We start from the raw sequence: 25674 nt of genomic DNA on the forward strand, positions 1-25674 counted from the left end.
ATTTCTCTCCCTTGGTTTGTGGCTAGGTTTCTCGTTGGTACACTGTGTAATGTGGTACACTTGGTGAAATGTGGTGATATATTGTGTACCCTAATAAAATTTGCCTGAAGATCAGAGAACAGAACAAGCCACTAGATTAAACATAGAAGCCAGGCAGTGATGGCACACACCTTTAATCCTAGCACTCGGGAGGCAGAGATCGGTCTGGATCTCTGTGAGTTCAAAGCCACTCTAGACTACATGAGATTGACTCAGTCTAGGAGAGAAACAGAGCCAGGCAATGGTGGCACACACCTTTAATCCCAGCACTTGAAATCTCATGCCTTTGCTTGGGAAGCACACACGCCATTAATCCCAGCACTAGAAAGGAAGTGATGGATGGGCAGAGAAAGGTATATAAGGCGTAAGGAGACAAGAATTAAAGGCCTTCCGACTGGAGAGCTTTTCAGGTTGAGGAGTCCAAGATGTGGCAGTGGCTTGATCCTTTGTCTCTCTGATCTTTCAGCATTTACCCCAATATCTGGCTCTGGGATTTTTATTAAAAGACTGTTTAGAAATTTGAGCAACAGTCAAACATTTCCTGGCTTTTTTTTTTTTTTTTTTGAGCCCAACAAGGTTATCAGGGTTTTGTCCCTGTAATAAACACTTGAGGCAGGTGGTGGTGGTGCACACCTTTAATCTCAGCACTTGAGAGGCAGAGCCAGACAGATCTCTGTGAGTTCAAGGTCAGCCTGATCTACAGAGTGAGATCCAGGACAGGCACCAAAACTACACAGAGAAACTCTGTCTTGAAAAACCAAAAAAAAAAAAAAAAAAAAAAACCAACAGCACCTCAACCCATGGGGTTAGGGATTTAGCTCAAGGCCCTGGGTTCGATCTTCAGCTCAAAAAAAAAAAAAAAAACAACTCGAGGCAACTTAAATGAGAAGACTTACTTATGTATTCATTTATTTTACTCTAATGGGGATTGAATTTAGGACCATGTGCATGGAAGGCAAGCTTTCTCTGGCTGGGCTGCATCACCAGCCCTTTTAATTTTGACGCCAGATCTTGTTGAGTGGGCAAAACTATCCCTAAATTTTTATCTAGCCCAGTAAACCTTGAACTTGCTATCCTCCTGCTTCAGCCTCCTGATATTAGAAGCCTGCATCACCAAACCCAGCTGGAAATTTTTATTGATTCAACATTTCAAAAGTTTCAGTGCATAGTCAGCTGGTTCCTTTGTTTCTTGGCTGTGGTGAGACAGAGCATCATGACAAGGGTGTAGCAGAACAAAGTTGCTTACCACATGGTTGCCAGAAAGCAGAAAGGGTGACAGGAAGGGTCGAGGCATTTATATCTTCCAGGGTACCTCTTCCAATGACTTGCTTCCTTCAACCAACTGCCACCTGCTCGTTTTCTACCACCTCCCAATGCCATCAAATTGGAGGGATTAATTCATTGATTAAGTCGGAAGCCTCATGATCCAAGCACCTCTCAATGATTGGATCCATCAGCTGAGGACCAAGCCTTTGACGGGTGAGCCTTTGTGGTTGGGGGAGCACACTTCATACTCAAACTATAGCAGTGGATATGGTTGTCTTGCAACCCTGCTCATCCATTTATCAAGGGCAATGCAGGAAACGGCGGCTCCGATCACACACTCTCACAGCTAGAGGGTGCCTACCCTCTAGCTGTCACACCGAGGAATCAGATGTCACCACCTAGAGGGCAGGACCTAGGAGAGTCGGAATTCAGATCCAAAGCAGCCACGCATGCGGTGCCAGTCTTTTTAAAAGAGACGCAGGAGATTCCAACTTTCGTGTAAACGTTCCTTTATTTTTAAGGTAGGAGCTGACCCAAGCTGCAACTGGCTTTAGCCAAGTCATCCAGTACTTGCCCCAGTCTCCAGGAGAATTAATTGTCTGGGCAACCGTCAGTTGCGACTCAGCCCTCAGGACGGCCAGCACAGCTGCACTACGCCTGCGCCGGCTCTCCTGGAGCAAGCACCGCCCTGTCTGCCAACACAACGCAGCCTTCCGTTGCCATGGAGCTGCGGACCCAAACTACGCAGCCTCAGATCCACGGTGGGCGAGAGGCAGCCGGCCGTTAAGGGGACGTCGTTAAGGGGGACATTTCTGAGGGCCTGGTGCCAAGAAACTGTTTCTCCGGGGCCACTGCTGAGGAAGTCGGCGAGGAGCTGTTCCCGGGTGGGGGGACCCTTCTGCGGGACCACTGCCTAGGGGCCATTTGGGAGGGGCTGTTGCTAAGGGGCCGTCTTCGGGGACCATTTTTAGGGGCTGTTGCTGAGGAGCCACTACGGAGGAGCGGTTCCTGAGGGGTCTGGGCAACAGTCCATTCCTTGGGGGACCTTTGCTGAAGTCTCATCGCTGAGGGACGTTCCTGGACTGGCCAGAGAGGTGGGTACTGATGATGCGTTCTGCCCTGAGGATGTGCTGGACGTGGTGGCTGGCTTCTCTGTGTGGCCGCATGGTTGGGAGCCACGTGGTTACCAGTCTATGAAGAGGCAGAGTCAAACCTTGCAGGAGAGGACCAGGCACAAGTCTTTGAGAGATGCGAGTAAGATTCACATCCAAGCCGGGCGATGGTGGCGCACGCCTTTAATCACAACACTCGGGAGACAGAGACAGGAGGATATCTGTAAGTTCGAGGCCAGCCTGGTCTACAAAGAGATTTCCAGAACAGCCAGGGCTACACAAAGAAACCTTGTCTCGAAAAAACCAAAATAAATAAATAAATAAATAAATAAATAAATAAATAAATAAATTCACATCCATAAAGAACCCTTCGTTGGAAGTGGATAGGCCTCCTTAACTTGGTTTCCCATAAAATAATTTCTTTATGCGAGTAAAGATGTTTAGCAAAATACTCCCTGAATATCTACTGTAGGCCAGGTACTGGTACTGAACTAGGTAATGAGTTGGACTGCTCAGGTACTCACTCGTGGATATTCTCTTCAGACAAATGATGCCTAATTTCTTGTGTGCAATGTGAGAACTGACTGTCAAGCAAATATCAAAAGCCCGGCCAAGCCAATTAATAGAATCCCACCTTCACCCACAGCACAGTGCCTCTCCTGGTTAACAATGCACAGACCTGCGATCCTCATTTCATCTTTGCTTATATTTAGATTAGAAATTTACTCTTGAACAGTAGTTTCTGTTGATTGGTTGGTTGGCTTTTCAAGGCAGGGTTTCTCTGTATAGCCCTGGCCGTCCTGGAACTCGCTCTGTAGGCCTTGAACTCAGAGATCCACCTGCCTCTGCCTCTCAAGTGCAGGAATCAAAGGCATGGGCCACACCACCACTAGCCTGGAGCCCTGTCTTTAAAACAAACATGAACTTCTGGCTTCAAGACTGACAGAATACATTTCTGTGATGTAAAGCATACAGATCGGGGTGTTTTGCTATGGCAACCCTGGAAAACTAATGTGAGAAGTGAGAGTTTCTGCAGTCTTCTCTAAGGAGAGGGTGTCCCTCTCAGAAGAAAGCCTAGTGCTTCAGAGACATCCGATGTCCCAGTCCTCGGAACCAGTAAAAACATGATGTCCTATGAATCAGAGGAACTGAGGTAGTTCATCAAGCTGCCTTTGAGATGAAAGAGTCATCCTGGGTCATCTCAGCGAGCCCAATGAATGCAGCTACACTAAAAGGTAGCGGCTTTGAACATGTTAGATGAGGACTGGGTGCCAATGAGGGAAGGTGGCTGAAGGTGGACAGTGAAAAGGCAGGAAAATAGACGCACTCTCCAGCTTCCTAGAAGGAATTCGGCCTTGCTGCTCCAGAACAACCTCGTTCTGATTTATAAGGACTGGCCTCAAAGTGCTGTGAGGCAGAAAGAAGAGAAAGGCAGCCTAGGGTTACACCAAGTGCAGTTTACTATCGGGGTTGGGGGGGGGGGAGCTTACAAGTGTGGGCCTGAATGGCAGCAGGCAAGATGGAAACTTGCAACCTGGGGCAAAAATTTTGGGGCAAAAAGAGTGTGTCTGTGGACTAGAACAAAAGCAAATCCATTCTTTCTGAAATATGCCTGTTTATCTTAAGATAATATCAAAACTCGATATGACAACAAACTATAATAATTCCAGCTTTCAGGAGGCTGAGACAGGAGAATTGTCAATTCAAGGCTGTAATGAGATGCTGCCACAGAAAAAGGAGACAGTAAATTGGAGAGTCAGGGAGATCTCTGAAGCCAGAATCTGCTGTAAAGTCCCACATAATACTCTAATGATTTTATCTATTTATGATTTGCTGAGAAAAAAACATCTAGGGCTAATTGGAGGACATCATGATAATTTTGACTTAAGATGACAGTGGTTGGGCTGGAGAGATGGCTCAGAGGTTAACAGCAGTGGCTGCTCTTCCAGAGGTCCTGACTTCAATTCCCAGCAACCACGTGGTGGCTTTAAAAGCCATCTATAATGAGATCTGGTGCCCTCTTCTGGCGAGCAGGCATACATGCAGGCAGAATATTGTATACATAATAAATTTTTAAAAAAAGATGGCAGTGCTTGTATCAAGCTGACTCCACACACACCTGTTGACACCGTGGCCTTAGATCACTGAGCTTCAGATGCCTGGCCTCTAGAGCATGGGTCTCAACCCTTCAATACAATTCTTCATGTTGTGGTGACCCCCTGTGATGATTTGAAAAAAAACGGCCCCCTAAGTGAGTGGCACTAATGGGAGGTGTGGGCTTGTTGGAGGAAGTGTGGCCTTGTTGGAGGACACTGTCTTATTAATAAGAAACACAGAACCAATGCAAAGAAGAAAGCCAAGAGATCAGAGCTAAGAGCCTTACCCTGCAGTTAACCTCTTCAGCCAAGAGACCTCTCCGAAAGAGACCTACTTCCTGTGTGTTTGTCTTTAGATAATCTTTCTGTTCTGCCTTCTCATTGGTTGTAAACCCAAACACATGACTGCCTTGTCACTGCCTGTATGTACAGCCCTCCAGGTCTTCTATGGTATTGAGATTAAAGGCGTGTGTCTCCAATGTTGGCTGTATCCTTGAACACACAGAGATCTGCCTAGCTCTGCCTACCAAGTGCTGGGATTAAAGATGTGCACCACCAATGCCCAGCTTTTGCTATGGCTCTAATAGCTCTGACCCCCGGACAACTTTATTTATTAACATACAATTAAAATCACATTTCAGTACAAATAAAATACCACCATAGAGGAAGTGTATCACTGTGGAAGCAGACTTTGAGGTCTCATATATGCTCAAGCCACGCTCAGTGAGACAGTTCACTTCCTGTGCCTGCAAGATGTAGCGTACTCAGCTCCAGCACCATGTCTGCCTGCATGCCTCCTTGTTCCACCATGATGATAATGGACTGACTGAACCTCCGAACTGTAAGCAAGCCACCACAATTAAATGTTTCCTTTATAAGAGTTACTGTGGTCAAGGTGTCTTTTCACAGCAATAGAAACCCTAAGACACCCCCAACCATAAAATTATTTCATTGCTAATTCATAACTATAACTTTGCTACTGTTAATAAATTTTAATGTAGATATCTGATATGCAACCCCTAAGGGGGTCGAGGCCCACAGGTTGAGAACTGCTGCTCTAGAATAATGAGATGAAGTTGTGCTGTTTTTAGCAAACAAGTATATATAGTAATTTATTTTTAAAAAATGGGGAAAGCGCCGGGCGGTGGTGGCGCACGCCTTTAATCCCAGCACTCGGGAGGCAGAGGCAGGCGGATCTCTGTGAGTTCGAGGCCAGCCTGGGCTACCAAGTGAGTTCCAGGAAAGGCGCAAAGCTACACAGAGAAACCCTGTCTCGAAAAACCAAAAAAAAAAAAAAAAATGGGGAAAGCAAAGAGTTTGTTCTTTTTTTCCCCTGTATGATGCCTAGCTCCTAATGTCTAATGCCAAAGCTCCACCTACCATTTCACTGTTGACATATCAGTCTTTTCACTGTTTCATGTCCTTCCCAGCACCTGCTAGATCTTTATGCTCCCAAGTCTGATGACTACGTAATGATAGCTCACTGTAACTTTGCAGTTCCCTTATTACAGATGATGTTGAACTACTTTTCTTAAGTTATGATCATGAGGTAGTTTATCATCCAAAAGAGGACTCTATTGATAACACTAGAAGAACAGATGTACAGCCGGGTACGCTGATGAACTGGATATATGGCTGCAGCATGTATTGGCTGAATGTCTCTATTATAAAGCTCCTGATAATAAAGTTTTTGCCTGTGTTTCTTCTGGGGAGTGTATTTTGCATAAACTCAGTAGGTCCTTTTCATGGTCTTGATGGTAAACCTTTTAAGTTGTGGATTGTTATATCTTCTACCCCATAGCTTTTCTCTGAGTCTCCTTAGGATGTCATCTGATCAGAAGTGTTAAATTCAAATACAGGTGACTCTATCAGCATTTTCTCTCATGGCTAATGTCTTTGGTGCCTTATTTAGAAACCTTGAGGTCATGACTCCCTCTTGGCCACTGCCACTGCAGTGGTTTCACTTTTCACATAGGAGCTTTTAATCCACATGGAGATGATTTTCCAGGAAAGGGTCCAGCTTCTCAGCATGCCCACTGAGAAACACCCAGTCCTGCTTGCTGGTGAGCAATCAGGTTTTGTACTAAGTGGTATCAACCTTTAGCAACCAATTTCTAGACTCCTTATCCTATTCTACAGGTCTGTTTCTGTTTGCCATGGCACTGTTCTAGTTTTATAACTTTATAATAAGTCTTAATATTGGTAGGACACACCTCCCTTACGCTCCTTCAACACTATTGTCCTTTGTTCTTTTACTTATATTTTAAAGTGCACTGGGCAAGTTTCTGATTTGTTTTTCTCAGGTGTATGCACATATGTACCTACACATGTGCACAGCCCTCCTGAGACTTGGATGCAGTTTAGTGACTCTAAAATTGACTTACCGACTATAGGAAGTCTCCAGTGGCTAAACCTGAGTCTGTTTATATTCTATTCTTTTTGCAATTTTTTTCTTATAGAAAAATTCCATAATCATAAAAATAAAGAGAAGGAGGCTAGGGAGATGGCTGAACTGTTAAGGGCATTTGTGGCTCTTGCAGAGAACTGAAGTTTAATTCCCGGTGCCAATATTGGGTCATTTACAACCACCTGTAACTCTAGTTCCAGGAGATCTGAAACCTTCTTCTGGCCTTTGCAGGCATCTTCGAGTTCACACACCACCACCACCACCAATAATAATAATAATAATAATAATAATAATAATAATAATAATAATAATAATAATAAATCTTACCACCACCACCAATAATAATAATAAATAATAAATCTTGAAAAAATAAAACAAATAGGGGGAAGGATAATATGAACCTTAGATTCCAACCACAGCATATCAGTGCTGTGTATCCTGTTCCTATTTGGGCTAACACATTGTAAAGACAACCAGGCATACTCCCATCCCTCTTGGAAAGCCTTGGTGTGTACCTCTGTACATTTAGCCAATCCAAAAAGTCAAATCAACTCCAACAAAACAGTCATTTTTTAAATAAAATCAATACCTGTTGTTAATTTTCAGGAATTATCTCAAGAATTTCATTTAGGGTTGTCTGCTTGAGTCAGGAGCCACACAGTATTCATAGGACAGGTGGCTGACTTGTCCCTCAAGGTCTTTTGACTTTTCTTCTTACTCTGATGTTTATTTGTTAAAGAAATTGGGTCATTTGTTCCATTTTTAAATATTTAGTACATTTTGGAAATGTTGTACATGTGTGTATGTGTGGTCAGTTGTCTCCTACCAAGAGGGTGCTAGGGGTTAAACTAAGGTGGTCGGGCTTGGCGGCCAGCCCTCGCCTGCTGAGCCATCTTGTCATACCAAGTCATGCGTGCGAAGTGCATGTGTGGACAGACAGGTCTACTCACCACTGCCTTATCTGTTTTGCAACATGAATTATAACTCTTTTGACCTTTTAAAATTGCAGTTTTGTCTTGATATTTAGGACCTCTATATTCTAGATACAAACTTTTGTCACATATCTCTGCTATAAATATTTTTTAGTCTGTAGCTTATATATTTTCTTAATGTGTTTGTATAAGAAAAATTATTACCTTTTGTATTTTTGAGTCTTGTTATATAGCAACTGCTGGTCTCAAACATCTTCTTTCCTCACTTCTTAAATAGTGAAACCACAGGTGTATTTCACTGCACTCTTAGTTCTCATAAATGTTAAGGATTTTAAAATCTATAATATTGTTGATACATATTTTATAATAATTTTTTTGCAGTTAATTTCTGTCTCCCAGTATGGAAGAACCTACTACCCTGTTTTCCGATGAGGACCTGGCGGACAGCCTCCCTCCCATAGACGATGGTAACAAAGGCCTTTTCCAAAATCAGACAAGTTTCAGCATAGAAGACAGTGTGCTTCTTAATTGCCCTTTATTCCAGGGAAAGTACAGAAAGTGCATCTACTAAATCATTTATTTCTCTCTTGACAGGGAGTTCTGCTCTTGTCTTTAGTTGACAAATAATAAATAATGGCTGAGAATCTGAATGTGGCAATCCATATTATTCTATTTTCCAAGTCACCATTAATAAATTGATGCCATTTTTAATTTTAATCCTTTGAATGTGACCTATTTTTTGTTTTTCTGGAATATTTTAGAATTTCTTTTAAAAATTTCTGATGATCCAAACTTTTCTGAGCTATCCTTGATTTTGTGTCCCTCCTAGCCTACAAACTTGATCCCATGGCCCTGTTTTCTGGGTCTGTGTGGACCCTGTCCCTGCTCCACCCTGTCCCTGCTCCACCCTGTCCCTGACCTTTCTTCCTCTTGGGTTTGTGTGGGCCTCTCACTGGTCTTCCCTCTTCCATCCTCCTTGTGGTGGTAGACTCCAGCCTTTTACACATTCTTTTCAGTAATTTTTACAGATGTATTTTGATGATGCGGAGATAAACCCATAGTTCTGTATGTTTTTTTTTCTTTTTCTTTCTTTCTTTCTTTTTTGTTTTTGTTTTTCGAGACAGGGTTTCTCTGTGTTGTTTTGGTGCCTGTCCTGGATCTCGCTCTGTAGCCCAGGCTGGCCTTGAACTCACAGAGATCTGCCTGGTTCTGCCTCCCAAGTGCTGGGATTAAAGACATGCACCACCACTACTCAGCTTCTGTTTTTTTGAAAGTCTACAGTGATGTTCTCAGAACCATAATTCTAAAATAATAATAATGATTTTTAAAAAATAGGGATTGTAAAGATGTCTGAATGGTTAAGAGTATTTACTGATGTTGCAGAGGACCCAGGTTCAGTTCTCAGTACCTAGATTCTAGCCGCTCACGTGTGTCTGTAACGCCAATTCCTGAGAACCTAGCGCCATCTTCTGGCCTCTGCAGGCACATGCATGCATGCAAACAAACAAAAAATAGAAAATAAAAAAATTTACATTTATTTGCTTCTGTGTGTGCATGCCATGGTGTGTGGAGGTCAGAAGACAACTTGCCAGAAGTTCTCTCCTTCAACCATGTGGGCCCTGGAGAGTGAACTCAGGCCACATCAGGCTTGGCAAGTAGGTACCTTACCCACTAAGCCATTTAGTTGGCCTTCAGATTTTTTGAGAATCCTTCTACATTTTGTGGGGGGAGATGGGGGTAGTGGTTTCGAGACAGAGTTTCTCTGTGTAGCTTTGGAACCTGTCCTGGAACTCACTCTATAGACCAGGCTGGCCTTGAACTCACAGAGATCCGCCGGATTTTTTATTTTTCTTTTTTAAAAGTATTTTTCTTTGTCCTCTGAAAATATTTTTGTTTTATATTTTGAGACAAGGATGGCCTCCAACTTCCTAGACCTGACATGGAATTCCTGCTTTTCCTCCTTTTTCTTTTCCTGTGCTGGGATTATAGGAATGAGCCACGACACTCTGACTACAGTTTGGCTTTGTGTTGTTTTGTTTTGACTGTCTCCTTGATTTCTAGAAAGAATCCAGTTGGAGGATCCAGAGTTTGAGATGGAACCATTTCTTCTGGGATTTGAGGACACCGTTCGCTTAGGATGCTGCTGGTAATTCCTTGAGTGGCAGCCTTCCTTCTTTTGGAGTGTAGTTCAGTGGCTGTGGAGATGCTGGGTGGAGAGCATCCTCAGGTAGTGCTGAGTGCTGTGGTTTGTGTGTGAAGCAAGTGTTATCTTTTTTTTCCAAGTCCAGCAAAAGAAGAGGAGGTGACTGCCGAGAAAACGAAGAAGGCGACCACCAAAGACAGAGTCCAGGCATTTCACCTTCGGAAAAGCTTGAACCTCCTGGACAAGCTGCATGAGGAGAAGGACCTTTTTATTCAGAAGACTCGGTGAGCTCACGTGCCGAGGACCCACGGCCTAGCCACTCCTTCTGGTTGTAGTGTCCATGTGGGAGGTCCTGCCTTTACTTCCTACGGCAGTCTTTACAAGGAGCAACCTCACAACCCTGAAGAGATGTGGTGCCCAGGGCTCCACCTCCTTTCCCCCTCCTTCAATCTAGACAAGATCCCAGGGAATTAAGGGTGCTCTTAGGTCCTGCCAGGTTCTCCATGACCATCTTGTTTCTGCATGTTTCAGGTGTGACTGAGGCCTTAGTGAATAGCCTCCTACTTCTCAGGGTCCTTCTGGTCTTGGCCTCATTGGCATTTGGTCTGCCAGCATATTCAGCGGAAATACTGAGTGTGTTTCTCCAATATACAGAAAAATTGGAAACTAGTAGTAGGCAGCTGTTTCCTGCATGCCACTACAGATTACCATGTTTAGCTTTTCCCACTGAATATGTATCAATATGTGTGTCATAGCTATGATTCTTTAGCTGAATCATTTGAAAATAAATTTCAGGATCATGATACTACTCCTATTTTAGAGTCTCTGAAAAACAAAAGCATCATTCTGCATGACCTTAGCATGTAACACCACCTGTGGGTATAGGTCTTACCCAATTCCAATGTCATGCACTTCATGCTGCAGCTGTCCCAACATCCTCTGAAAGTCCGTTAGAACTCATGCTTTAGATTTTATTCTGTTATTTCTAGCTGAAGTGAAAGTCACGTAAGAGGAGTGAGCATCTTACCCAGGCTTACACAGGGAACTGCCTTGGTCTGTGTCACAGCGTGCCGATGAGGAGCTGCAGCCATTAGCAGCTGTGTGCTCTTCAGGGCTGCGTGTACACACACTCCGTTAACTGCATTCCTTTGGCTTCCAGGCATATCACCTCTGTGCTCTTCAGGGCTGCGCGTACACACACTGTTAACTGCATTCCCTCGGCTCCCCAGGCATATCACCTTTGGAGGAGTTTACAGAGCTGGCTCCTTGGGCAGGGTTTTCAGGGAACACCCTACTCACGTGACATGATAGCACCAGAGAGACCCCTAGAAAGACAAAGTGTTCCCTGTCCTTGGCCTGCACCTTAGACCTTCCCCCTTCTCTAACCCACTGGCCCCTTCTGAGGCTGGAACTTTAGGAAAACATTATGGCAATTCTTATTTTAACGTTCTAGAGGGGAGCTGCGTGTCTGTCATCAGAGGATGGACCTCCTCACCAAACAGCAGGAGAGCTTGGCAGCTGAGATCGCCACAGAGAGAGAAGCCAACAACATGTAGGTCATCCTTGTGGGCAAGGAGGTCAGACAGCCAAGTGTTACCATGATGGCCAAGATGGTATCATACATAGAGGTTTATTCATTCATTCATTCATTCAACAAAGATAAGTCTTAAGTACCTGCTATGTTCAGATAGTTAAGAGGCAGACAGCATCTCTCCAGGGTGGCAAACAGACATCATAACACAAAGAAGCAATGTCAGTCTAGGAGCTGGCTCAGTTGGTGAAATACTTACTACACAAGAATGAGGACCTGAATTTGATCCCCAGCCCCCATAGCAGTGAGCACACACCTACAATCCCAACACTGAAGGATCTGGAGCTCTTGTTGGCTAGCCAGTTCAGCAGAATCTGAGTTCTAGATTCAGTGACAAAGCCTGTCTCAAAAGCATAAGACAGAGAATGATTGAGGAAGATACTTAAGGTTGGCATCTGACTACATGAATGGCCCTTTCTGTATTCTATTGATATGCTCCAGGGCTGCTATGGGCCGTCTCCAGGCTGCATCCAGACGCCTTCACACAGAGCTGGAGAATGAGAAAGATCTGCAGTCCAAAATCACAGCCATGCTGAAGGACAGCGAGTAAGTTTTTGCAAGAGGGGCTTGGGGATTTAGCTCAGTGATAGAGCGCTTGCCTAGCAAGTGCAAGGCCCTGGGTTCGATCCTCAGCTCAAAAAAAAAAAAAAGAAGAAGAAGTTTTTGCAAAAGCCTGGAAGGTGGGCTTGGTAAGTTAGCATCTGGCTAGTTCACAGGACACAGATCTCGGAGCAGCTTGTGGAACAATTCCTGATTTGAGTATGAAGAATAATTTGCTTTTCACTTTCTAGAGGCTTAGGAAATAAAAAGGTGGCGGCATGTTGACACAGCTGAGAGGAGAGCTCTTCATGTGAAGTTTTTTTTTTTTTCAGTTTCCTCAGTTTTATTTATAATTTTAGTAACTGTATAATCAGTTTCTTCCCCTCTTTTTCTTATTTCCTATACCTCTTGGGCTGGGGCTCAGTGGTAGATCATTTGAATGGCATGCATAAAGCCCTAATTTGATCCCTAACATTGGGGGGGGGGGGAATATTCTCTTCTTTTCTAGAAACATCCACAGGGGGTGCAAACTAGAACTGCCTCTAGCAAGTCCACAAAGAAAGGGTTTCTTTTTGGCATATAACAACTCACTGTTAACACCAGCAAGAGCTCTCAACATACACAGTTCAGTGAATCACTGGGCTACTGCCCAGCTCTGGGTCCAGAGCAAGGCTCTGCTGTTATATGACAGCAAATGAAGTTGGAAAGCTTTCCAGACTGAAGACACACAGAGGACTAGAACATTGTCAGAAACCCTGACTGTAAGTGTAACAGCTGCTGACTCTTGGCTACATACCACAGTCAGACCAAACTTCTTCCCTCTCCCACAGTGGACTCCTGAGCCTTAAGCCAGTCCCTGACTTGCACCTACTATAATTGCTGCAATTCAAGCCACACACACAAGACTGAACACACACATAAAATGTGGAGAGATGTGCAGCTGGGAACAAGTCAGTCCATCTATGGCTTAGAAAGTCAATATTTATACTGTTCTTGATCGACACTTGGCTAGCTAGTGTCTGTGGTTCCAAAACCACGGCAGGCAAGACCCTTGGAGGCTCCACCTGTACTGAGCTGCTATAAGCATCTGTTTACTTCTTAAATTGTTTTTCACTTTAAAACAATGTCAAACTTATAGAGGTAATTCAAAAATGGCTATGTTATGGCATCTTCTCCTATCTCCAATGCCAACAATGTCCCTTTTCTTTAAACCACAGTGGTGATTCAAATGAAGGTCTCTGGTGGCATTCCTATCTATTTATGTGGTATCTGAGGTCTGGGACCACTGCCCCAAAGTCTTTTTTTTTTTTTTTGAGCTGAGGTCCAAACCCAAGGCCTTGCACTTGCAAGGCAAGAGCTCTACCACTGAGCTAAATCCCCAACCCAACTGAGCCCACCTTTGCTCCCTGACAAGCTTGGCTACCTGGCCTCTGCCTCTCAGGACTCCATCAATACAGAGCCCATTTCTAAAGGCAATGTTTCTCACCTGTCTCCCTAACACATGTCACAGGACCATAATGTGTAGCTGGAGTTTTCTCTCCAGGTTCCACCAAACCCCGGCAGTCCCTTATCCCACTTATAAAATAAACATACAGATGCTTATATTATTTAAACTGCTTGGCCATTAGCTCAGGCCTATCATTGTCTAGCTCTTACTCTTATATTTATTAATCTATACTTTGCCACGTGGCTCGTGGCTTACTGGTACCTTACATCTTCCTTGTCCTGGCGGCGGCTCCAGCAGTCTCCCCCTCTGCCTTCCTGTTCTCTCAATTCTCCTCTCTGTTAGTCCCGCCTATACTTCCTGTCTGGCTACTGGCCAATCAGTGTTTATTTATACAGAGTGATATCCACAGCAATAATGGCTTTGAATGTTATTGGAGCTATAATGAAAGGAGTGTTCCCTACTCAAGACAAAATTTCTATAGCATGTTCTCTCCAGATATGTGGTCCCTTTCTTCCACCCAACATTGAGGGACTTCTAGTATTTCAACTCTTAGTCCAGATTTCCTGTAACTGCCATGGAATTGATTGAAGAGAAAGATTGGACTCAACTCTATAGTCATGATTTGTTAAAAAATATTCTAACAAAATAAGAATGGAAGGAAATTTTCTTAATTCAAGTTAGCACATTTATTAAAAACCTAGAGCTATAGAGGACAGATTTGAGATATTTGCCTTGGTGTCCAATATGCCAAGTTTCAGCTGAAATACTTCTTCCCAATGTTGTATCTTCTGTCATGCACCTTCTGTCATTAGTTCTGGTCTGGCAGGGTCCTCTGGGCAGAACTTCTAGCAAAGCCATCCTCCAGGCAGAGCAAGGCCCCAGGAGATGCTCTTATGTAGCTATGCTCAGAATTCTGTAGCATATGTCTAGATGTGTCAGCCGTGATGGCCAGAAACCATACTTGACTCACTGCAGAGGTGCATGGATGCATGGGTTCCCAAATCCTGGGAAAGACAGTTCCGTATTTGCCTTCCTGCTACTCATCCCAAACAAAGATGAGCTGCAAACCTCCTAGACTTGTGCTGGGAACCTGAGGAGTGCTGTGTACATTGTAGCCACCACAGATGTAATACTTACTGACAGTTGATGACAGAGTCAGACAGATCCTTCATTATCCAGATACACCCTGGGCAGGGGTGGCTGCTACCATTCTCTGAGCCTCTTCCCACGCATGTTTGAAGACTTGGGGTGGTTCTTGGTAGTTCCAATGACCTCCTCAGAAGACATTTTCTAGATGTTTTCTTCAGGCCAGGCAAGGGAGTCACTACAGTGAACTGACCCACTCACTCAGGTAAGTGCCTGTGGCCAGATGCTAACTCAGGCTAGATTTGATGTGATGGCAATTTTCCTAAGTTTGGAGACCAGGAGTGGGACCTCAGTCTCCAGACCAAGGGGAAGCCTTAGAGAAGGGTGCTGACTCCTCATCAGTAGTGTCTAATATCTGCCTAGAGTATTTGTCAAAATAAAGTACCAGGATTGCCCCAGATCCCCAGACAGATGCTTCACAGAGGAGTGACACCAGGTCTTCAAACCCTTAGCCCCCACAAACAACAAATGGTTTATTTTTGCAAGGAATGCCATGTGGCACATTGAGATCCAGAAGGGCCTATTTGAGGATGTCCGGAAGCGTAATGAAGAAGAAGCAGAAGCTAGGCAGCGGTCCCTTGAGATACACGCAGCCCAACAGCTTCAAAAGGAGAAAGAAACCTTGGAGAAGGTGGAGAGGAACCGTCTGCTGAGGGCCCGGTAAGTGCCACTCAGACCTGGCCTTTGCCAGTTCCTTCATGTTCCACATCAAGTCTTTGTAGATCCAGCTCTTTGCATCTGTGCCATGGGTCCTGCCTAGCTCCCTACTCTATATTAAGTGCCTACAGCAACCACTGACCTGCACCAATGAGACCATCAGACCCTTCCTTCTGCATATTCCTTTATCCCTTCCCAGATGTGCTGTTCTCTGGTCCTGTCACACATCTGGATACTTCTTTGTCCACACAAGCCTTGGAGTGCTCAAGCTCAGTTCCTATACATTCTCTGAGGCAGTTCCTATCTGCTCAACCACCGATCCCCAGAAGCTAGGGGGCTGCTGGAATCTGCTCCAAGATGGAGCAAGTCCCTCTTATCTCTTTATATCATCAACTTTGCTGGTCTCTTCTCCTGCTAGACTCCTACCCAGCCTGGGTCAGACCCTGTGTTTGGTGACTTCTTCATAGCAGAGCCCCAGCAGCACTTTGTCTAATAGTTGTGGCCCACAGGTGTGTCATGGCACACTTGTTACAGTCTCCGCCTGTGTCGCTGCAGGAAGTCCTTGCATGTGCAGAAGGAGCTGGGGCTGAGACATCAAAAACTGGTGGAAGATGCCCAGAGAAACCACAGGGTGGCTGTGAAGTTCCTGAAGGCCTCTCTGGGAAGGTGGGTCCTCACTTTAACTCTTTCTTCTGTCAATGCTCTTGAGGAATCTAGAAATGTGGGTTCCTGGCCTTCATTTTGAAATTCCCTAAGTAAGTCATTACCTAATCATTAGAAATAGATCTGAAGTTTTATTTTAAGTTACTATTTTTATTTTCGAGAGGAGCATGAGACACAATGAGGCCCTAGGGTCTAGAGAACACCCCCAACCACCTGTCCCACAGGAATAGGCCCTGGACAGCAAGGCTTATCCATTTGACCTTTGTGTTGTCAGCGTTCATTGTTTCTCCAGTAAAAGTAACCAGCACCTAAGACTCCTAGAACTCTATAATTGTCAGCATTACCTGCATACATCCCTAAAAATTCACATTACACCAGGCACAGTGGCGCACACCTTTAATCCCAGCACTCGGAAGGCAGAGGCAGGCTGATGTCTGAGGCCAGCCTGGTCTACATAGTGTGTTCCAGGACAGCCAGGGCTACATAGAGAGACCCTGTCTCAAAACAAACAAACAAAAGCAAAATAAATAAATGAACCAAGTGCACATTACTCCAGAGTTCGGGAGCGAGAGCAGAAGGAGGAGATGGAGTCCCGCAGGCACATGAAACGGCGCATGGATGCTGTGCTGGCACTGAAGAACAACATCACCGCCAGTCGGGTAGGTGTGGCTCCGCCTCTCTGACACAGCTAACCAACTGACCACCCAGCCCCTCTCTCAATAACTTAACACTGTTGTGAGAGAGCCTCATCTCAGTGGAAGAATAGTGAGGGACCCAGGGCAGTGTGAGGGCCAACACTAGGGCTCAGGTCTGGGTAGGTAGGCATGTGGTAGGGAAGAGTAGGCCTCAACATCGGAAGACTCAGAGGCAAGGGAACCAACAGTGGGTGGCCAACATGCACACAGATGCACAGAATGCCATACTCAAGGGACCCAGAGCTGTGCTGGCTGAAGGATGCATGGGAAAATTATGAATGTTTGCAAATTGCCTACCTTGGACCCACAGTTTCAGCATTGATTTAAATAGATCCATTCAAGGAAAAGGTCTGAATATGAACGTACGTGTGTGTGTGTGTGTGTGTGTGTGTGTGTGTGTGTGTGTGTACATGGGCATATGCTGGTATTGTGACTTTAGAATTCCATATTTCCAGGAAACACTAAAGAAGTTCCAAGCATGGGGCCAAAGCAGGGCAGAGGTGGCTAAGCAGAAGGCCCTTACAGAGAAGGAAGCGATCCTGGCCCAAGGTGGAGATGCATTCAAGCACCTTTTTCATCAGCGCAGGCACCAGGAACTGGAAGCCCAGAGGCGGTGAGAGCTGGGAGACATTTACCTGGGAAGTGGGCACAGAGAGAACCAAAAGGCTTGACCTTCATCCCCTAAAAGTAACAAAGCTAATTCCTGCCCAGACTTTTCACCAAAAGCAGTTGTGGGTTGTGGGATGAGGACTGCAGCACTCCCCTCTCCAACGTGGGCTGCAGAAGTCTCCAGGGGGGCTCTGGCATTTGGGGGCTTTTTATAGAGGTTCTTAGTGGGTGAGGACACCTCTTTCCTCATTTCCTCTCTTGACTTCCTGGTCCTTCAGCTGTGAGGTTCCTGAGCTTCTGTGGCTCCCTCCTCCTTGGGGGATGCCTGGGGCTCATTCACATAAGGCCCTTCAGCTTCACTCTCTGGCCTCTTCCAGGCCATTAGTCAGGGCTTTCTCCCACAGAGTTTTCAAAGAAGCCACTTCATATTGGCCTTTTCCAGCTCACACACATTACTTAGCTAATTTCTACTTAACCTAGCTGCTAGGTGTCTCTGCCTAAAGCTGTCCTCATTCCAAAGGGCCAAGCCCCTTCTCCCAAATCCCTGATCCCTGCTGGTCACTGGATCTGCTTGGGTATTGTCTGTTGGCTTTCTTGCTATGGGACATCCTCCTCTTCAAATTGTCTCACTAATGTGCAAGAGAGAGAGAGAGAGAGAGAGAGAGAGAGAGAGAGAGAGAGAGAGAGAGAGAGAGAGAGAGAGAGAGAGAAGAGAGAAGAGAGAGAGAGAGAGAGAGAGAGAGAGAGCCCTACAGTTGCCAACAGAATTTTGGTGTTTCCTGTCAGTCTGCCCACATGTGATGTGGTTATAGATCTGTTGCCTGGGTGGTGCCTAGCAAGGGATGGCTATAATGATTCTGAGAATGAGTGAGTGAGATGTCACCAAGCCCTAATATTGCCCTTGCTTTTTGTCTCAATTGGGTCTTCTCAGCCACAAGCCTAGAAACTAGGGTGGGGAAGCTCATGAGGGCCAGGGTTTGTTGTGGGGACTTCTAGACTGGGCTGAATGAGACAATTCAAAATTAAACAGGTCAAATGTAGAGCTGGACAGGGCAAGGCAAGGTATGGTAAGGTGAGGATCCAAGTCACATCTCCATTAGTAGCCCTTATGAGCTTTATCTGCTATACTCTCCGTCCAAGACAGGATGTCCTAACACCACAGCCCTCCTAGGCCGGACCTGAGCACTTGGGAAGGAACCAGAGAGCTAAAAGGACCACCATACCTAACCCCCACTAGGTGCCCTGCTTGCAGGTGCTGGGGAAGGGCACCTGGCTCTTACTGAGAAGCACATCCCATAGGGCTTTTGAAGAGGAGCAGAAACTCCGGAAGCAGGAGATTGTAAGTCGAATCTTGAAAGAGGAAGCTGAGGAAGAACATAGGAAAAAGAGACAGCATCCACCCTCTAAAACCACAGACCAGTGGACTCTGAGAGACAAGACCTGGAAGTATATCTCTGACTTTTGTGAAGGGAAGACTGCCATAACCACAAATCACCTGCTGGTGAGTAGAATGTTGCTGTTTTCAAGTTTAGGTCAGGCACTTGAAAGTGCAGGTGGGAAGGGCCAAGGACCCAAGTGTGAAGAAGCTGGCTAAGATCCCCAAGGCCATGGCCCTGTGATGCCCACTAGGGTCCTTTTCTCCCTCATCCAAACTCCTCATATTAGCCAACGGTGCTATCAGAGCCTACAAAGCTGCCTATGAGATAGGAGGAAGTTCCTCATCTGTCCCTTCCTACAAAGTGTAGTGAGCCTCATGTGAAGAGACTTGTATAGCTAGAGTCCATACATGTTATCACTCACTGCCAAGTATTCCCAGTGTCTCCCTGAAGGCTGAGTATTCCTCTCACTCACACCAAGGTCTTGGTCTAAGCCAGTGGCCTGTATAGACAATACCCTAAGCTGGAGAGATTTGTTTCCAACTTACCCCTCCTTAAAGGTGTAAGAACATTGGATGTTCCTTAACCCAACACCCTGCATCCTACATCAGCTGCTTTCTTGGGCTACCTGGGCTTTGGCCTCTGGAGCATTTTCCTGTGCCTTTTAGTGCACCATAGGCTTTTTCCTGTTTCTCACCTCCGTGTACTAGGTGGGACCTCTTCCTTTCAGCCGCTTCTCACTTTGGTGCACCTGTCCTCCCCTGGGGGCACATTCTACATACTCCTGCATTCTCCCTCTGAGAAGTCTTCCCTGCCACCCTGAGTCACTTTCCTAATGCTCCTGTACCACAGCCTTAATTTGCTCTACTGGGAACAAATCCTAGGGTTTACATGATCATCCTCTTTCCTCCAGGAAGAAGGAAGGGCCCTGGTTTCCCATGGTGTACACTACAAACATCGTACAGCACAACCAGATGAGTCCTGAACCCCAAAACAGTTCCAACAGAACCAGTACAGCTATATTTTCTGAGTTTTTGCAAGACTTCTCCAGGGCTAGTGTGCCATCCATCATGAAAATTCAACACAATGAATATCACTGATGGAATGGTAGAGAAAATTATAACATGTCTACTAATCAGAACATTTTCCTATGAACAAGACCTTCTTGTGAACTCTGCTGAACACTTACAGGAAGGCATTCAGTAATCCATAGACATGTGTATGGTGTATTTTAGAGTTACAAGGATTTATGTGTATACAATTGTCTCTGTAAAGAACAAAATAATTCCTTTAATCCCAGCACTGGGGAGGCAGAGGTAGGCAGATCTCTGTGAGTTCAAGTCCAGCCTGGTCTACAGAGTAAGTTCCAGGACAGCCAGGGCTACATAGAAAGACCATGTCTCAAAAAGGAGAAGAGAAAGAAGGAGGGGGAGGAGGGAGGAGGAGGACGACGACGGCGACACCGATGGCGGCAACGGCGACACGGTGGGTTGTCAGGCCAAGTACCCAGTAGGGTTCCCAGGGGTTTTGTTTTCTTCCTACTCACCTGTATATTCTCCATTCTGTAATGAGCATATCTTACTGCGTCACTCTTCTGCTGGCAGGAAAATGAGATGGCATTACACCCCAAGCCTTCCTGTCTATTGAAAGTCATATCCAGTGAGTCCATGCAGATGGACCTGGGAAGCATTAGTACTGAGGAGGAGATACTGGCTGAACCAGATATCCCCGGGCTTTGGAGCAAGGACTACAAGTCATACCAGGTAACAGCTTTCCTCTGTCAGGTCCTTCACACTGAGGTTCCAGGTTCCCGGGTGCAGTTGCCCACCTTCTGCTCCATTCTGTGCCTGCCACTGCTTCCTTCAAACTCTAGGTCCTCCTCTCCTTTCCATTATCTTAAAAAGAACTGGCCTGTAGCCAGCCTTTCCTTGCTCTACCAGGTTTGGCCCTGCACTTTGTTCATTATTAGGCTTTGAACAAGCATTGACCTGTCTTTTTTAACCCAAGGTGTCCAAGGAGGACATGGAACGGAAGCCTGTGGGTGGAACTAAGATGGATAAGGACATCCTGGCCCGCACTATGGAGCAGCTGCGCAGTGGGGTGGTCCACAGGCAGGTAGTGTCTGGGCGGGAGTTCAAAGGCCGCCCTTTCAACAGCAAGCCAGAGGTCATTCACTTCAAGGTGAGCCATGATCAAGCAAAGAAGCCTTTCAGCTACTCTCACCTCTGATGCGTTCTGTTTTGACCTTGGGAAACCCAGAGATGTCTTCAGCTTTGAGGCTGGTGTGCAAGGGCTGAACTGACAGCCTACGGAGCAGGAAGCACCTGGCACTCCTTTAAAGGGGCCTGGACTCCTGTGAAGGAATATAACAGGATAATCACTTGTTAGGCCCCTTCTGCTTGGCAAATTCCCCCTTCTCATGATGGGGCCCCAAAGGACCCCAGCATCTACCACCAGCTGGGGTGTCAGCATTTACAGAAGGACAGGCTAAGATATCTATCCTGTGCTTCTGTCCCTTCTCCCACCCAACCAATCCCCCACAAATCTCATTTCCTGCTGAGAAGGAAGTTTTTCACTACCTTTCACATACCTCAAGAAGGCATCACAACTCAAGGGAAACCTGGGGAATCCTTTTCTACCCCAGGATCCTTAACCTCTCATGAGTCAGTACCAGGGAAACCCCTCTTCCCCTGACCTGGAGGGCTTGGGGTCATCATGTCTCCTCTATCTCTGCAGGACTTTGATATTGGCAAAGTGTACAAGAAGAAGATCACGTTGATAAATGCTACCTACACAATCAACTACTGTAAGCTGGTGGGTGTGGAGGAGAGCCTGAAGGACTTCATCCACATTGAGTGAGTCTCGCAGAATCTAGGCATGAGGCCATGGGCCAACTTGCCTTGAAGAGTTGGAGAGGTTACTGCTCCATCTCTTAATACTGAAGTCATGAAGACCCATCCAGTCCCTCTGAACACATGACCAAGCTTTTGGACAGGCTGCCTGAGTCTCCTCACATTCCCTGTGTGTTGGTTGTGGCATGTCGTGGTCCCTTTGGCAGCTGGCATGCTTTCTCACTGTGAAGATTTCAAGACTGCTTTCCTGAACTATAATTTATTTCTCTCTTTGTGCTAGTGTTTCATTTTTTCTTCTTTTTCTAGGAATCTTCTTGTGTATATATTGTCACTTCTGTACCGGCGTTTTAAGTATTTTTCTGTGGTTACCTTTGATGCTTGCTGCTTCTCCTTTCCCATCCTACACCCTCCATTTTTCACTTTGCAATGTTTCAGCAGCACTTGGTTTTGTTTCTTAGCATCTGACCTTCTTTTCCATTTTTTTTTTCCTTTTTGTTGTTTTTGAAACAAAGTCTTGCTCTGCATCCTAGGCTGACCTTGAACTCATCATATAGTCCAGGCTGGTCTCAAACCTTCGATCTTCTTGCCTCTGTTCCCAAATAGCTGACACTACAGGTATGTTTCACTGTATCCAGCTTATAGGCAGGGCTGTTCATAGCTCAAATCACCTACATCTGTTAGTGTGTGATATGCAATTTCTAAAACGGGGGCTTAATATAAATTGATCCCTGACTCCTCTGCTCAGGCTCTAGCGGTCCCTTTCTTTTCCCCTGAAGGGTGTCTTCGTGAGACTGTTCCTGTGGGACTGTGTTCCTGCACAGTTTCTCCATGAACAGCACTGGCTGACAGAGCCCTGATCAGTACTTCCCACCTAAGAGGTGCCGTCCTCTTGGGAACTGACTGCAAGTGGACAGCAGGAGCTTTTGGTCCTCTGCTCCTTCTTCCTGGCAATTTGCAGAATCTCCTAGCTGTCAGCAAAGTCTTGCATGGAGGAAGTATTGCTAAAAATTGTTTATTTACCCACTGTATTAGTTTGAGATCTGAGAGCTTCTCTGTCTTTTAACCATGCTGAGTCACTTGCTTCTGTAGACCTGTAGGGTTTTTTTCAGAGTATATGGAGGACCCAGGTTAGCTGGTGATCACCATTACCTCAGCTATCACAAAGCCCTCCTTCCTAGGCATGGATTAAATATTCTCCCCACACTTGAAGGCTAGCATCCACTTCTGTCTTCTGATTTCTTTTGCTGTGGTAGTTGTGACTCTCTAGCATGTTCCTCAGTTTCCTCTGGCTGCACTGAGATCCCTGGCCTCCGGTGTCCCTCAGCCCTACTGCAGCATACCTGAGATGCTTGGTCTTCTTTAGACTCATGGTAGTTCTTAGAGCTGAGGTTTGTATCTTTGAGCAGTTCTAGAAATGTCTCATCCTTAGCCTGCAAATATCAGCTCTCCCTATTCAGCCCTCCTCATGACTTTGTCTCTGCCCTATTCCTCCTGTGTGGAACCATCCAAGCCTCCCTGTCCTTATGGCACCTGCTTCACATTCTCTGCCTATTCAGGCAGTGTGTGAGGTGCCCCGGCTTCTGGTCTCTTCAGCTGTATCTAGCTGGCTGCAAAAGCTGCTGACTATGTGTCTTGTTTCAGTACTATGTTTCTCATTTCTAAAAATTCCTAGTTCTTTTTCAGATGAGGTAGCATTTCTCTCTCTCTCTCTCTCTCTCTCTCTCTCTCTCTCTCTCTCTCTCTCTCTCTCTCTCTCTAGGATTTCCTGTTTCTTTGTGTAGCCCTGGCTGTACAGGATTTCTTGTTTCTTTGTGTAGCCCTGGCTGTCCTGGAACTCACCCTGTAGACCAAGCTGGCCTTGAACTCACAGATCTGCCTGCCTCTGCCTCCCAAATGCTGGGATTAAATGCATGCACCACCACTGCCCAGCTGTAGTTTTTAAGATTTCTAAACTTGTTGTTTCTTTTGGTTGTGTGTGTGTCCTTTTTCTTAACAGTGTCTTTTTCTTTCTTCCTGCCCATAACTCTGTATCTTTATGACTTTACTATTTTACCACATGCCTTTTAGAGGCTCCACTCCATCATACGAGTTTCAGTAGTTTGTTGTGTGAAGTTCCTAGAGTTAGGGCCTGCTTCTCACTGAGTTGGTTCATGAACACCCGACATGTGCATAGCCTTAGGTTCTGATCCTCTTACCATTAGTCTCTAGGGAGAGAGACCCCCAGAATATTCCTGTCTGTGCTGCCCCAGTGCTGTCATTACAAGCACATGTTACCACGCCTGACTCTTCTTGAGTTCTGGGGATTGAACCCTGGTCCTCATGCCTACATTACAAGCAGTTTATTGACTGAAATAAACTGCACCCAGCACCCAGAGACACATCTTCATATTAAGTTTTTGTGTACTTTCAAACCAAGAAAATTATGTAAAATCCAACATTGTAAACCTAGGCCTGATACTAGGAATTCTGTAGGAAGACCCTTTCACTCACCCAGGATTCAGATCAAGACAGACTAGCTCCCATCTCATTTTCCTGCAGCTGGGGCTGTTTCACAGGATGGCTTGACTTATAGCCCTTCCCCTTATGTTGTTATTAGAACTCAACATCCTTGATCCAAGACCTAGCAATTATCCCCAGGGTAATGACGTCCCACAGCACCCATCTTTTTGGAGTTGGCTTTTGGGGATGTACCTCACTCAGTGTGCTGGCTCACTCACTGGACAGACATTTGAAGGTTATCCAAGTGTCTCCTCTTCATCAGGAAATGGAGTCAGTAAGGAGCACAGCAGCCTGGAGCTGCTCATGTGCCAACACATCTAAGTAGAGGTATTGTCTTAGCTAGGGCCACTATTGCTAGTGGAAAACACAGTGACCAAAAGCAACTTGAGGAGGAAAGGGGGGTTAATTTGGCTCACACTTCCACATCATAGTCCATCACTGAAGGAAGTCAGAACAGGGACTCAAACAGGACAGGAACCCGAAGGCACAAGCTAATGCAGAGGCCATGGAGGGGTACTGCTTTACTGGCACCCTCCCACATCATCACTAATTAATAAAATACTGTACAGGCTTGCCTATAGACACATCTTATGCAGGCATTTTCTCAACTGAGGTTCCTGTCTCTGAGATGACTCTAGCCTGTGTTAAGTGGACACAAACGCCAGCACAGGTGTGGAACAGGAAGATAAGGGGATCTAAAAGGCCCAGCTGAGTATGTAGTGAGCACCCACTTTGCACAGCGACTTAACTACCCATGTGCTGTTCTGCAGCTTTGACCCCCCTGGTCCCATGTCAGCCGGGATGTCCTGTGAAGTGCTCGTCACCTTCAAGCCTATGGTACGTCAAAGGATCACATAGCGGTGCTATTTTTTCTGGCTTAACAACAACAACAATAAAATCCAGCATCATTCTATAATGCTAGCATAATAAAGCTTGCCAGATGGTTTGGTTTTATTCTCTTATATGACTAACTATCTGTGGGCTGTGAAGTGTGTTTCTTCAGGACCTGTTTATGTGGGACACTTTGGGATTCTCCCGCTGGAAGCCCACTAAGCAAGTAGTAAGCAGGTCCAGGCCATAGTTATACAGATGCAGCCTCTAACTGTGTCATCATAGAAATTTATGGTGACTGGGATTGTTTTGTTTTTTAGATAAATAAAGATCTGGAAGGAAATGTTTCATTTTTGGCTCAGACGGGCGGCTTTTCTGTTCCACTGAAATGTTCAACAAAAAAATGTTCTGTAAGTTTAAGTCCCTGGAAACTCTCTCCATGGTACGGGCTGCACCCTTGGAGTACCAAGGGCATGGGCTAGAGCTCCACCATAGACCTTGATCCTAGTCAGACTCCAACATGGGCCGAGTCTGGGTGACATGAGATATCCTGAAAAGGTGAGTCATCAGACCAGAGCTAGAAATTTCTAGATAAACCCTGCTCTGTATGGAGTCCCTGACTGAGAGGCCCAGAGTTCAGAGGGAAGGAGATCTGTCTGAGATGCCAGTCCTTTCTTTAACTCTTAGTTGTGTCCTCAGATAAATAAATAAATGTGTGTGTGTGTGTGTGTGTGTGTGTGTGTGTGTGTGTGTGTGTGTGTTTCAAGACAGGG

General features: G+C 45.6%; 1 protein-coding gene across 50 annotated transcripts in view; it reads left to right on the forward strand.

Moving 5' to 3' along the window:
- Positions 1 to 1678: 1678 nt before the first annotated feature.
- Cfap74 (cilia and flagella associated protein 74) overlaps positions 1679 to 25674 on the forward strand; it is a 59093-nt gene continuing 35097 nt past the window's right edge. For 25 of the 50 annotated variants that reach the window (XR_013049524.1, XR_013049521.1, XR_013049522.1 and 22 more), the window contains exons 1-16: positions 2069 to 2399; positions 8234 to 8319; positions 9914 to 9998; positions 10136 to 10279; positions 11449 to 11547; positions 12028 to 12132; positions 15206 to 15379; positions 15932 to 16042; positions 16596 to 16698; positions 17190 to 17347; positions 18643 to 18844; positions 20324 to 20482; positions 20727 to 20900; positions 21456 to 21574; positions 24841 to 24907; positions 25222 to 25311. Coding sequence is in view for 37 of the 50 variants with exons in the window: in XM_042272285.2 (XP_042128219.2) it covers positions 8253 to 8319; positions 9914 to 9998; positions 10136 to 10279; positions 11449 to 11547; positions 12028 to 12132; positions 15206 to 15379; positions 15932 to 16042; positions 16596 to 16698; positions 17190 to 17347; positions 18643 to 18844; positions 20324 to 20482; positions 20727 to 20900; positions 21456 to 21574; positions 24841 to 24907; positions 25222 to 25311 (1857 nt within the window). In the remaining 13 variants the exon portion in view is untranslated. Of the gene's footprint in view, positions 2400 to 5154; positions 5355 to 8233; positions 8320 to 9913; positions 9999 to 10135; positions 10280 to 11448; positions 11548 to 12027; positions 12133 to 15205; positions 15380 to 15931; positions 16043 to 16595; positions 16699 to 17189; positions 17348 to 18642; positions 18845 to 20323; positions 20483 to 20726; positions 20901 to 21455; positions 21575 to 24840; positions 24908 to 25221; positions 25312 to 25674 lie in introns of those variants that run through there. The other 25 variants (XR_013049525.1, XM_076565819.1, XM_076565822.1 and 22 more) reach the window with 8 other exon arrangements.

Source organism: Peromyscus maniculatus, chromosome 2 (assembly GCF_049852395.1).
Source record: "Peromyscus maniculatus bairdii isolate BWxNUB_F1_BW_parent chromosome 2, HU_Pman_BW_mat_3.1, whole genome shotgun sequence".
Taxonomy (NCBI): domain Eukaryota; kingdom Metazoa; phylum Chordata; class Mammalia; order Rodentia; family Cricetidae; genus Peromyscus; species Peromyscus maniculatus.